Raw genomic sequence first — 13,029 nt, 5'->3', positions numbered from 1 at the left:
GCTCTGCTGTAAAATCTTTGCTAATGGTTCTAGAATGTCCCCACTACCGACATCAGGCTGACTGGTCTATGAGTCCCTGCTTTCTCTCTATCTCCCTTTTTAAATAGTGGGGCTACACTAGTTACTCTCCAATCTGTAGGAACTGTTCCAGAGTCTATAGAATCTTGGAAGATGACCACCGATGCATTAACTATTTCTCGGGTTCTTCCTTAAGTAGATATAGATTATCAGGCCTTCTATCCCATCAATTCTGCCAATACCATTTCTCTACTAATACTGATATCCTTCAGTCCCTCCCTCTCACTAAACCCTGTATTCCCCAACATTTCTGGTGTGTTATTTGTGTCCTCCTTTGTGAAGACAGAATAAAGAAAGGTATTTAATTGGTCAGCCATTTCTTTGTCCCCATTATAAATTCCCCTGTTTCTGACTGTAAGGGACCTACATTTGCCTTCACCAATCTTTTTCTCTTCACAACCTATGGAAAATCTAAGACTAGTATTTTAAACTTAAATACAAAGAACAACACAGCACAGGAATAGGCCCTTCGGCCTTCCAAGCCTGTACTGGTCATGATACCACCCTTGGTCAAAACCCTAAAGAACAAGGGCAACTCTGTGGGCATGAAAGCCGAGCAAGGTGAACTGAACAAGGATATTAGGCTATGGGATAGATCAATAGAGAAATAGCGGAAGACATTTAAAGGGATATTTCTATCTCCAGTTTTTAAGTTCCCTGCAAGCTTGCTTTCATACTCTATTTTCCTCTTCTTAATCAACCTCTCGGTCCTCTTTTGCTGAATTCTAAACTGCCCCCAATCCTCAGGTCTGTTGTTTCCTTGACCAATTTGTATGCTTCTTCCTTGGATATAATATTATTTCTAATTTCTCATGTAAGCCATTGTTTGGTCACCTTTGGCCACTGCTTCCCCAGTGATTATAACTTCACCAAATTCCTCTCTCCCCTTCACCTCCCAATTTACAGATATTACGGGAATGTTTCTTGTCCTCTATGGTGAATACAGAAACAAAATATCCGTTTATTTCTTCCACCATTTGCTTATTACCTACTATTAACTCCCCGTCCTCACTCTCCAGAAGACCAACACTCACTTTTTACTTGCTTTTTCTGTTTAAATACTTGTAGAAACACTTGCATTCTGTTTTTACATTTCTAGCTCGCTTTCTCTTGCTAATTTCTTTCTCCTGATTAACCTACTCTTTATATTCTCACCAATCACCAGACCTGCCACTCACCTTTACGCAGTTGTACGTTTTTTTCTTTAAGGTTAATGCTGTCCTTAACTTTTTTAGTTAACTATGGATGATGGCTCTTCCCTTTGGAGGAGATAGATATATCCCTTTAACTCTCTCCCACTGTTTCTCTATTGATCTACCCCTAGCCTAGTATCCCAGTTCACTTCACGTTGCTCGGCTTTCATTACCACATGGTTGCCCTTATTTAAGTTTAAAAGACTGTCTTAGATCCACTCTTCTGCCTTTCAAACTGGATGTAAAGTTCACTCCTGGTGTGGTCGCTGTCACCTGGGAGTGCTTTAACTCTGCAGTCAGTAATTAATCTTGTCACGTTACACACTGCGAAGTCTAAAATAACCTGCTGTCTGGTTGGTTCCAGACGTGTTGCACTAAGAAACTATCTTGAAATCATTCTGACAACTCCTCAGCCAGGTTACTACTGCCGAACTGGTTTTTCCAATTTACGTGAGATTAAAGTCATCCATCCATGATTATTGCCATTGCTTTATCACAAACACACAATATTTATTGTATATTTTGCCTTGCATTGTGGTTACTGTTAGGGAGCCTGTAGACCACTCCCAACTCGTGACTTTTTTCCCCTTCTGTTAGCCTGGTTGATATTGTTTCTTCTCCACCAACCCATCCCGAACCATCCATCTCTCTCTATCTTCAGGCTGGAGGAAAATAGATTGTCAGATTCTTGTACTGAGGATCTCGCCTTCGCTGTCAATACTAAATGGTCACTGAAGGATCTGAACCTGAGTAATAATAAACTGGGAGATACTGCAGTGAGACTATTGTCTGTGGCTCTAAGGAATCAGGAATGCAAAATCCAGAAACTGGGGTAGGTAACGACCTGTGTAAGATTGTGTTTACAATAACACAATGCCTGACACTGTACATTAACATTACAACCAATAAGAGCATTGGTAATAAGCACTGGGATTCATCCAGATATATATTGTCTCTGATTTCCAGACTGGCTGACGCCTGTCTCACAGGTTCTTGTGCAGAGGTTCTCGTGTCCATTCTCGATACAAACCAGTCACTGACGGATCTCAACCTAAGTAGTAATAAACTGGGAGATTCAGGAGTGAAACTATTGTGTGGGGCTCTGAGGAAACCGGACTGTAAAATACAGAAACTGGGGTAAGTACCAGATTGTGTAAGATTGTGTTTATAATAACTGGATGTCTGACATTATGTTGTTATTAAGACCATAAGACATTGGAGCAGAATTAGACCACACTGCCCATCAAGTCTCTTCCGCCTTCAATCATGGCTGATATTTTTCTCATCCCCATTCTCCTCCCTTCTCACCATAACCCCTGATCTCCTTATTAATCAAGAACCTATCTATCTCTGTCTTAAAGACACTCAGTGATTTGGCCTCCACAGCCTTCTGCGGAAAAGAGTTCCACAGATTCACCACCCACTGGCTGAAGAAATTCATCCTCTGTTGTCTGAGATTTTGTCCTCTGGTTCTAGTTTTTCCTCCAAGTGGAAACATCACCTCCATGTCCACTCTATCCAGGTCTCAGAGAATCCTGTAAGTTTCAATAAGATCCCCCCTTCATCCTTCTAAACTCCAGCGAGTACAGACCCAGAGTCCTGAACCGTTCCTTATATGACAAGTTCTTCAATCCAGGGTTCATTCTTGTGAAACTCCTCTGGACCCTTTCCAAGGCCATCATCTCCTTCCTTCGATACGGGACCCGAAACTGCTCACAATACTCCAAATGGGGTCTGACCATAGCCTAATACAGCCTCAGGAGTCCATCCCTGGCCTTGTATTCTAGCCCTCTGGACATGAATGCTAACATTGCATTTGCCTTCCTAGCTGCCGACTGAACCTGCACGTTAACCTTAAGAGAATCTTGAATAAGGACTCCCAAGTCCCTTTGTACTTCTGATTTCCTAAGCATTTCCCCATTTAGAAAATAGTCTATGCCTCCATTCCTCCTTCCAAAGTGCATCACCTCACACTTTTCCACATTGTATTTCATCTGCCACTATTTTTTTAATAAACATTTCATTGAGGTATTTTTGGTATAGTAACAACAGCAAAATAAACAATATACATGAAACCATAAACATAGTGCAAAAGCCATTTACATTTAGTACAGGTCCCACCCTTATTACCCCCCTACACTAACCTAAACCCCCCCCCCCCCCCCCCCCCTGTCTTCTGACGATTAATTTTCAGCAAGGAAGTCAACGAACGGTTGTTGCCACCTCCGGGTGCACCCTCACAGAGAACCTCTCAAGGCAAACTTAATTTTCACCACACAAAGAAAGCTGTCCGATAGGCAGGTCTCCGACTTTGGGGGCTTTGAGTCCCTCCATGCCATTAATATCCATCTCCGGGCTACCAGTGAAGCAAAGGCCAGAACATCTGCCTCTTTCTCTTCCTAGATTCCCAGATCTTCCGACACCCCGAAAATCGCCACCTCTGGACTCAGCGCCACCCTTGTTTTTAAAACCGTGGACATGACATCTGCAAACCCCTGCCAAAATCCCCTAAGCTTTGAACATGCATCTGCCACTACTTTGCCCACTCTCCTGGCCTGTCCAAGTCCTTCTGCAAACCCCCTACTTCCACAGTATTACCAGTCCCTCTACAGATCTTTGTATCATCTGCAAACCTAGCAACAGTGCCTTCAGTTCCTTTTTCCAGATCATTAATGTATATTGTGAAAAGTTGTGGTCCCAGCACAGACCCCTGAGGCACACCACTAGTCATCATCGGCTGCCATCCTGAAAAAGACCCCTTTATCCCCACTCTCTGCCTTCTGCCAGTCAGCCAATCCTCTATCCATGCCAGGATCTTACCTTTAACACCATGGGCTCTTAACTTATTTAACAGTCTCCTATGCGGCATCTTGTCAAAGGCCTTCTGAAAATCTAAATAAATCATGTCCACTGGTTCTCCTTTGTCTAACTTACTTATTACCTGCTCAAAGAACTCTAACAGATTTGTCAGGCATGACCTACCCTTGACAAAGCTGTGCTGACTCAGTCCTATTTTATCATGCACTTCCAAGTACTCCGCGGTCTCAACTTTAATAATGGAATCTAAAATCTTACCAATGACCGAAGTCATGCTGACAATAATTTCCCATCTTCTGCCTCCCTCCCTTCTTAAACAGCGGTTTGACATTAGCCACTTTCCATTCTTCTGGGACCCTTCTCTGCCATTTCTTTGTTTCCTATTATTACTTCTCCAGCCACATTTTCCAGTGGTCGAATGTCTATTTTTGCCTCTCTCTTACCTTTTATATATTGAAAAAGACTCTACCTATCTTCTTTTATATTACTAGCTAGCTTGCACTCATATTTCATCTTCTCCTCCCCCCCCCCCCCCCCCCCCCCCCCCCCCCCTTATTGCTTTTTTGATTGTCCTCTGCTTGCTTTTAAAAGCTTCCCAATCCTCTGGTTTCCCACTAGCCCTCAACTTTGCATGCTTTTTCTTTAGCTTTCATGCTGTCCTTGACTTCCCTCGTCAGCCATGGATGTCTTGTCCCCACTTCGGGATGAATTTCTGTTGTGCCTCCCAAATAACCCAAGAAAACTCCTGCCATTGCTGTTCCACTGTCTTAACCTGCTCGGCTCCTTTTGGCCAGCTCCTCCCTCATGTCTTTGTAGTTACCCTTATTTAATTGTAATACATCTGATTGCTGCTTCTCCCTCTCAAACTGCAGGGTAAATTCTGCCATATTGCGGTCACTGCTCCTTCACCTTATGACACATCACCAAATCCAGAATTGCCTGTTCCCTAGTAGGCTCTGTTACAACCTGCTCCAAGAAAACAACTCTTAGACATTCCACAAATTCCCTTTCTTGGGACCCGCTACCAACCTGATTTTCCCAGTCCACCTGCATATTGAAGTCCCCCATGATTATTGTAATATTGCCTTTTTTACATGCCTTTTCTATCTCCTGATTTATTTTCTGCCCTACATCCTGACTACTGCGCGGGGGCTTGTCCATAACTCCCATCAGGGTCTTTTTACCTTTGCGATTCCACAACTCTACCCAGAGAGATTCTATGCCTTCTGATCCTACATCGCTCCTTGCTATTGACTTAACTTCATTCCTTACTCACAATGCAACCCCGCCCCCTTCGCCCATCTGCCTGTCCTTTCGATAGGACATATATCCTTGGATATTTAGATCCCAGCCCTGATCCCCTTGCAGCCACGTCTCTGTGATGCCCACAGCATTGTACCGGCCAATTTCAATGTACGCAACAAGCTCATTTACCTTATTTCATACATCACGCACATGGGTACAACACCCTCAGTCCTGCATTGACCACCTCCCTTCTCACACTCGTCACCTTTCTTGCTCTGCCTGATGGTGATGTTGTTCCCTTATTTTTGTTCTCTATTTCCCCTTCAGTTATGACAACTTCTAAGCTAGAGCTCTGGTTCCCATCCCCCTGCCATACTAGTTTAAATCTTCCCGAGTGACTCGAGCAAACCCCTCAGCCAGGTTATTGGTGCCCCTCCAGTTTACATGCAACCCGTCCTTCTTGTACAGATCCCACCTGCCCTGGAAGAGATCCCAATGATCCCGATATCTGAAACCCACCCTCCTACACTACCAGTTTAGCCATGTCTTTAGCTGCACTATCCTCCTATTTCTAGCCTCAATGGCATGTGGCACAGGGAGTAATCCTGAGATTACAACCCGAGAGGTCCTGTTTTTTAGCTTACTGCCTAACTCCCTGAACTCCTTCTGCATCACTCTTCCTGCCCATGTCGTTAAAACCTATGTGTACTATGACCTCTGGCTGTTCACTCTCCCGCTTCAGGATGTCCTGTGTTCGTTCAGAAATATCCTTGACCCAGGCACCAGGGAGGCAACGTACCATCCTGGAGTCTCTTTCACAACCATAGAAGCGCCCCTTCCTCGAGAGTCCCCTATAACTATCGCTCTTCTGCAATTTGTCCTCCCCTGCTGAGCAACAGAGCCAGTTGTGGTGCCACTGTTCTGGCTGCTGTTGTTTTCTCCTGATTGGCTATCCCCCCCAACAGTATCCAAAACGGTATACCTTTTTGAGAGGGGGAACAGCCACAGGGGATTCCTGCACTGACTGCCTGCCCTTTCTAGCGGTCACCCATCTGTCTGCATGCACCTTGGGTATGACCACATCTCTATAACTCTTATCTATAATGCTTCCCGCCACCTCCATTCTCCTAGGTGCACACAACTGGTGCTCCAACCGAATCATGTGGTCTGTGAGGAGCTGTCACTGATTACACTTCCTGCAGACGTAGTCGACCGGAACGTTGGAAGCGTCACGGATTTCCCACACCTCACAGTTAGAGCACTGCACTCCGCTGAGTTACATTTACGTACAAGTTAATTAATTCAAAATAAATACTTAAATTGTTATTAGATTAAGTTACAATTGACTTTATGGCTCTGCCGCTAGATTTTTACCGTAAAATTAAATGCTAAATACTAATCCCTGCCCTCAGGTTTAGTTATTCCTGCACCTAGTTAATTAATTTGTTTTTTCAATGTTATTTTTTTTTCAAATTTAACAGATTCCCCACCAACCAATCAGGGCACAGCTTTAGTGTGTTTTCCTTCCACAATTTGAAAAGCTCTTTATATCACTTACCTTCCCGGGATGCTCTCTGGATCTCTCCCTGCAGATTGCCAGTTCCAAAGCCAGAAGAAAAAAAACAAAATAATAGGGAAAAAGCACCTCCTCCTACACTGCACCAAATTTCAACCCTCACTCAGGCTTTCTCACTCGGGCTGTCTCTACTGCATATGTGCAAAGCTAGCTTGTTATTAAATCATTATTAATATTTATAAATACAACATTATTATCAGAGTGCTATTAATAAACATATAGTAGCTTGGTTATGAAGAATTTGAGTATTGCTGAAAAAGACATGCTGATGTCGCTTTCCATCTTGCACTCATCAGAAAGATAAGAATGCCAGATTTCCAAGGGACTATAAATATACTGCATGATAAACAAGGTGCTGATAGGTTGACAAGTGGATTTTGGCAAAGACATGGACATGGAGAACACACCAGGAACAGTTAGCCCAAAATATTTGTTTAAATTTAATGAGGACAAGTTGACTTTTGTTGACATATTCCATAGAGAATGTACCAAGGGTCAGCGACCCCAAACTTTCGTTTAATTGGAAAGGTTGAATGCTTGGACAAATTCCTATTGCCTCCAGAGAACTGGGCTCTGCCTATGAATGTATGTGGCTTCTAGCAAGCATAAGTGAGCCTGACTGATCATCTTAAATTTGTTGTTGGTGTAATCCCAAGTGTGCCAAGACTTACATTAACAACCAATTTAAAATTATTAGTCTGGTTCGCAATGTGGTTTACTTAGACTTGTCCGAAGCTCCTTATCTTCAGAGGCAGGGCCCAGTCCAGTTCTCTGTAGGCAAAATAAAATTGTCTCGCCAATTTTGTCTTTTCAGTTGAACAAAAGCTTGGGGTGACTGCCCTTTTGTGTATTTTCCATGGCAACACCTTGACCAATCGGAGTCAAATTACCATTTGATCAACGTCCTGTTTCTCATGCAGTATAAATTGTACGCTTTGAAATTCAGGGTGGGATTTCCCAGCCATTCACTGGCAGTGGGATTCTCTAATCCCACCGGCAGCCCACCCCTGCCCATGGATTTCCCAGCGGTGTAGGGTGGCTTCAGTAATAATAATAATCGCTTATTGTCACTTCAATGAAGTTACTGTGAAAAGCCCCTAGTCGCCACATTCCGGCGCCTGTTCGGGGAGGCCGAAAGGGAATTGAACCCGTGCTGCTGCCTTGTTCTGTATTACAAGCCAGCTATTTAGCCCACTGTGCTAAACCAGCCCCAATAGGAAAGCAGCAGTAGCAGGGCGGACTCGCAACGGAGAACCCCGGCCTTTGTATTCTTCCGTCTGTCCTGATGAGTGTCAGACAAAAAGCTTTGACAGCATGCCTCTTTTTCAGCAGTATTAATAACCACTACATTATCACTAATATTGCAATGATGTGAATAAAGACTGTACATTCTTATTAGTGTTTATCAATATTATTACTGATAAGTATCAATGATAGTATTATTATGCACTGGGATTTCTCCTTATTTAAATTATCTCTGTGTTCTGATCTCCAGGCTGAGTGCAGTGAGTCTCACAGCCTCTTGTGCTGAGGATCTAGCTTCCACTCTCCATGCAAACTCAGCCCTGACGGTTCTAAATCTGAGTTATAATAAACTGGGAGATTCAGGAATGAAACTATTATCGAAAGCCCTGAGGAATCCAGACTGTAAAATACAGAGACTGCAGTAAGTGGCATAATGTGTGAGATTGTGTATAATAACGGAATGTGTGACACTGAACATTATTATTAACGTCGGTAAGAGTGCTAATGATAAGTATGGTGTTTTGTTCGTATTGTTACAATCCTCTGGCTGGATCCTGGGTTATGGGGAAGATCTGGTTAGGGACCGATCAGATTTTCACTAAAGTAGTTAAAGACAGGGTTTTCCAGCTCTTGCTGCCAGCGGGAACTTCTGTTCCTCCGAAGGTGATGCCCTGCGGTGGATACTCTTGACAGCCGGACAGGCAAGGCACGCAAAACACCGTGGACTATTGCGGAACTGGAAGATCCCACCGGTGGCCTGCCGATCCATCTTTGCCACCTGAAAACATGCCACAGAGGGGAAGCCGGAAAATTCCACCTAGGATTTAAGATTTAAGACTCCTGCAAAGGAATAAAGTCACAAGATTCTGTGGGTTTGTAGAAAACAAATATAAAGTTACTGTAAAAGTTCAGAAGATAAAACAATTCCCAACATCTATCTTATAATCTGGGTAAGTATGAGTTACATTTGAATTAACAGGAAAATTGGTCAAATGCACCACAACTACATAATGAACGACAGGTACAACCAAAAATGTATTCCAGGGATTTCTCAACAACCCATCCAGATGTTAGACATACTGTGAGCTAATCAATCTCACTGAAACACCATCTATCTCTCAATGTTTTCATCTTTACCTTCGGAAATCCTGCCTTAGAATTATCTCCAAAAGTCACTCCAATTCGGAGAACTTCAACAGCGGCCCACCTCACAGGGCTTCAAGCTCACTCTCCCAGATTGTGTTCCCTAGATTGCAAAATACACTCTGGTATTGTGGTGAGCCACGTGTGGCTATTGTATATATTATTGTTTTTAATCATGGCTGTTGTATATATTATTGTATTTACTCACTGTTACTGTTGTTGTGTTGATGTTGTTGTTGGCCCTGCCTGTGGCTCCGCCCCTCAGAGAAGGTATATAACCCATCGATCCGGGACAGCCTCTCAGTGCGGGAGAAGCTGCTGGTGGGCACATTCTAGCTGATTAAAACCACAGTTCCTGTTAACTACCATTTCAACTGGATTGATTGGTATCAATTTAATCAGCTCGAATTTTTTTAACATGGAAGCAGTTTTGAAACCAGAACGTCTCGACCTTGACCCGCAGGCACCGGAGGCTGCGGCAATATTTGAGCATTGGCTCAATTGCTTTGAGGCCTACCTCAGCTCCTTCGCCGCCGAGGTCTCCCCGGAAATTAATCAGCGTCTCCTCAACGTCCGGGTGAGCCACAGGATTTTCCAGTTCATCAGAGACGCGGCCTCATACACAGAGGCAGTGGAACTGCTCAAACGACAGTTCGTGAGGCCGGTGAATGAGGTACTCGCTCGACACCACCTGACCACGCGGTGTCAGCGCCAGGGTGAGTCACTGGCTGAATACCTACATGAACTGAGAGTACTCGTCCGCAGTTGTAACTGCAGGACTGACACAGCGGTCGAGCACGCGGAGCTGATGGTCCGGGACACCTATGTGGCACGTGTCCGGTCCAGCTACATCTGGCAGCGGCTTCTAGAAAAGGGGGCCCTCGACCTTGAGGAGACTGTGAAGCTGGCTACCTCGCTGGAAGTGGCCTTCCAGAGCCTGGATGCCTTCCCATCCGACCACGCGGCATCCTGAGGCACAGCCATCACCCGACCCAGGCGTGCCTCATTCCTGTGCCGCGCGGCAGCCATCCAGCTCCGGAGGACCATGCTGTTACTTCTGCGGTCAGGGCCAGCACCCCTGGCAGCGTTGCCCGCCTCGCAACTCCACATGTAACGAGTGTGGCAAGAAAGGGCACTGCGCTAAAGTATACCTAGCTAAGCCTAAAAATCAAAGCCTGTCAAGCCCAGTCTGAGACTCACAGACGCCGCAGCGTGGCATGGTGCCTGCCCGGAGTGTCCTCTGCTGACGCGTCACTCGCCATGTGCAATCCATGGGGGCAGCCATTTTGTCCGACTTCGTCGACGCCGCCATTTTGTGACCAGAACTACACTCATCACCATCAACTCCGCTCCATTCAACTTGACCAGTCCCGGCCTTGCCATCTTCAAAGCTCGATAATGGCCGTCAGCCTCAACGGGCAGGAGACGTCCTGCCTCTTCGACTCCGGGAGCACGGATAGCTTCATCCACCCGGACCTGGTAAGGCGCTGTTTCCTCTGGGTCCTCCCCGTCTCATAAGTCATATCCCTAGCTTCCAGATGACACTCCGTGCAGATCCAGGGGTACTGCACCGCCAACCTGGCAATACAGGGCGTCGAATACGGCAATTTAAAACTCTATATCCTCCCCCATCTCTGCGACCTTCTCCTGCTGGGTTTAGACTTTCAGTGCAACCTCCGTAGTCTAACCCTAAAGTTCGGGGAACCCCTGCCCTCTCTCACCGTCTGTAGCCTCGCAACCCTGAAGGTCGCTTCGCTCTTCGTGAACCTCACCCCAGACTGTAAGCCTGTCGCCACCCGGAGCAGACGGTACAGTGCTCTTGACAAGGCCTTCGTCAGGTCAGAGGTCCAGCGACTCCTGAGGGAAGGGATCATTGAGGCCAGTAATAGCCCCTAGAGAGCACAAGTGGTGGTCGTCAGGACCGGGGAGAAACACCGAAATACAGTCAGACGATCAACACAGCTCGATGCGTACCCACTCCCGTGCATATCTGACCAGGTCAATCAGATTGTGCAGTATCGAGTCTTCTCTACGGTGGACTTGAAGTCCATGTACCACCAGCTCCCTATCTGGCGGGAGGACCGCCAGTACACTGCCTTTGAGGCAGACGGCCGTCTCTTCCATTTCCTCAGGGTTCCCTTCGGCGTCACCAATGGGGTTTCGGTCTTCCAACGAACGATGGCCACGTTCCCGTACTTGGATAATGTCACCATCTGCGGCCATGGCCTGCAGGACCACGACGCCAACCTTGAAAAATTCCTCCGCACCGGCCGACTCCTTAATTTGACATATAATATGGAGAAATGCATTTTCCGATCAACCTGGCTAGCCATCCTCGGCTATGTCATGGAAAACGGAGTCCTAGGGCCTGACCCTGAACGCATGTGCCCCCTCCTGCAATTCTCCCTCCCCACTGCCCCAAGGACTTGAAAAGGTGCTTGGGGCTCTTCTCCTACTATACCCTGTAGGTCCCCAACTACGCGGACAAAGCCCGTCCACTCATTAAGTCCACCACTTTTCCCCTGACAGCTGAGGCCCACCTGGCCTTCAATTGCATCAGATCCGAAATTGCCACGGCCACGATGCACGCCGTGGACGAATCCATCCCGTTCCAGGTGGAAAGCGATGCGTCTGACTTTGCCCTGGCAGCCACTCTTAACCAGGCAGGGAGGCCTGTCGCCTTTTTTTCCCGTACCCTCCATACCTCTGAAATTTGACACTCCTCTGTTGAAAAGGAGGCGCAAGCCATTGTGGAAGCTGTGCGGCACTGGAGGCATTGCCTGGCCAGCAGGGGATTTACTCCCCTCACAGACCAACAGTCGGTTGCCTTCATGTTCAACAACACGCAACGGGGCAAAATTAGGAACAAGAAGATTTTGTGGTGGAAGATCGAGCTCTCCACCTAGAACTACGACACCTTGTATCGTCTTGGGAAGCTCAATGAGCCCCCAGATGCCCTGTCCCGTGGCACCTGCGCCAACGCGCAGGCTGATCGGTTATGTGCTATCCACAACGACCTCTGTCACCCGGGGCTCACCCAGCTTCTCCACTTTGTCGAGGCCTGCAACCTGCCCTACGCCACAGAGGAGGTCAAGGCCATGACCAGGGACTGCCAAGTCTGGGTGGAGTGCAAGCCGCACTTCTATCGGCCTGACAAGGCCCACCTGGCGAAGGCTTCCCGCCCTTTTGAACGCCTCAATATGGATTTCAAAGGGCCACTCCCCTCCACTGATCATAACGTCTACTTTCTCAACATTGTTGATGAGTACTCACGTTTTCCTTTCGCCATCCCATGCCCTGACATGACCTCTGCCACAGTCATCAAGGCCTGCGCAGCATATTCATCCTGTTTGGTTTGGTTTCCCCTCATGAGCAATGAGCTGCGTCAGTACCTGCTCTGTAAGGACATCGCCTTGAGCAGGACTACCAGCTACAACCCCAGGGGAAACGGGCAAGTGGAGAGGGAGAATGCTACGGTCTGGAAGGCCGTCCTTCTGGCCCTACGGTCTAGAAGTCTCCCAGTCACCCGCTGGCAGGAGGTTCTTCATCCCGTCACTGTTGTGTACTGCCACTAGCGAGACCCATCACGACCGTCTATTTATCTTTCCTAGGACGTCAATCTCCGGGGTCTCGCTTCCTACCTGTCTCACGACTCCTGGGCTGGTACACCTCCGGAAGCACGTGAGGAGCCATAAGGCCGACCCCTTGGTCGAGAGGGTTCACCTCCTCCAT

General features: G+C 46.7%; 1 protein-coding gene across 1 annotated transcript in view; it reads left to right on the top strand.

Annotated features, from left to right (window-relative positions):
* Positions 1-572: 572 nt before the first annotated feature.
* Positions 573-13,029, top strand: part of LOC119967999 (NACHT, LRR and PYD domains-containing protein 3-like) — a 30,799-nt gene continuing 18,342 nt past the window's right edge. Inside the window, exons 1-4 of the mRNA XM_038801100.1 lie at positions 573-639; positions 1,869-2,103; positions 2,238-2,408; positions 8,405-8,575. Of these exons, the coding sequence (XP_038657028.1) occupies positions 573-639; positions 1,869-2,103; positions 2,238-2,408; positions 8,405-8,575 (644 nt within the window). The remainder of the gene's footprint in view (positions 640-1,868; positions 2,104-2,237; positions 2,409-8,404; positions 8,576-13,029) is intronic.

Source organism: Scyliorhinus canicula, chromosome 6 (genome assembly GCF_902713615.1).
Source record: "Scyliorhinus canicula chromosome 6, sScyCan1.1, whole genome shotgun sequence".
Classification (NCBI taxonomy): domain Eukaryota; kingdom Metazoa; phylum Chordata; class Chondrichthyes; order Carcharhiniformes; family Scyliorhinidae; genus Scyliorhinus; species Scyliorhinus canicula.
The sequence above is the reverse complement of the archived record's forward strand: the minus strand, read 5'-3'. Positions and strand labels throughout refer to the sequence as shown.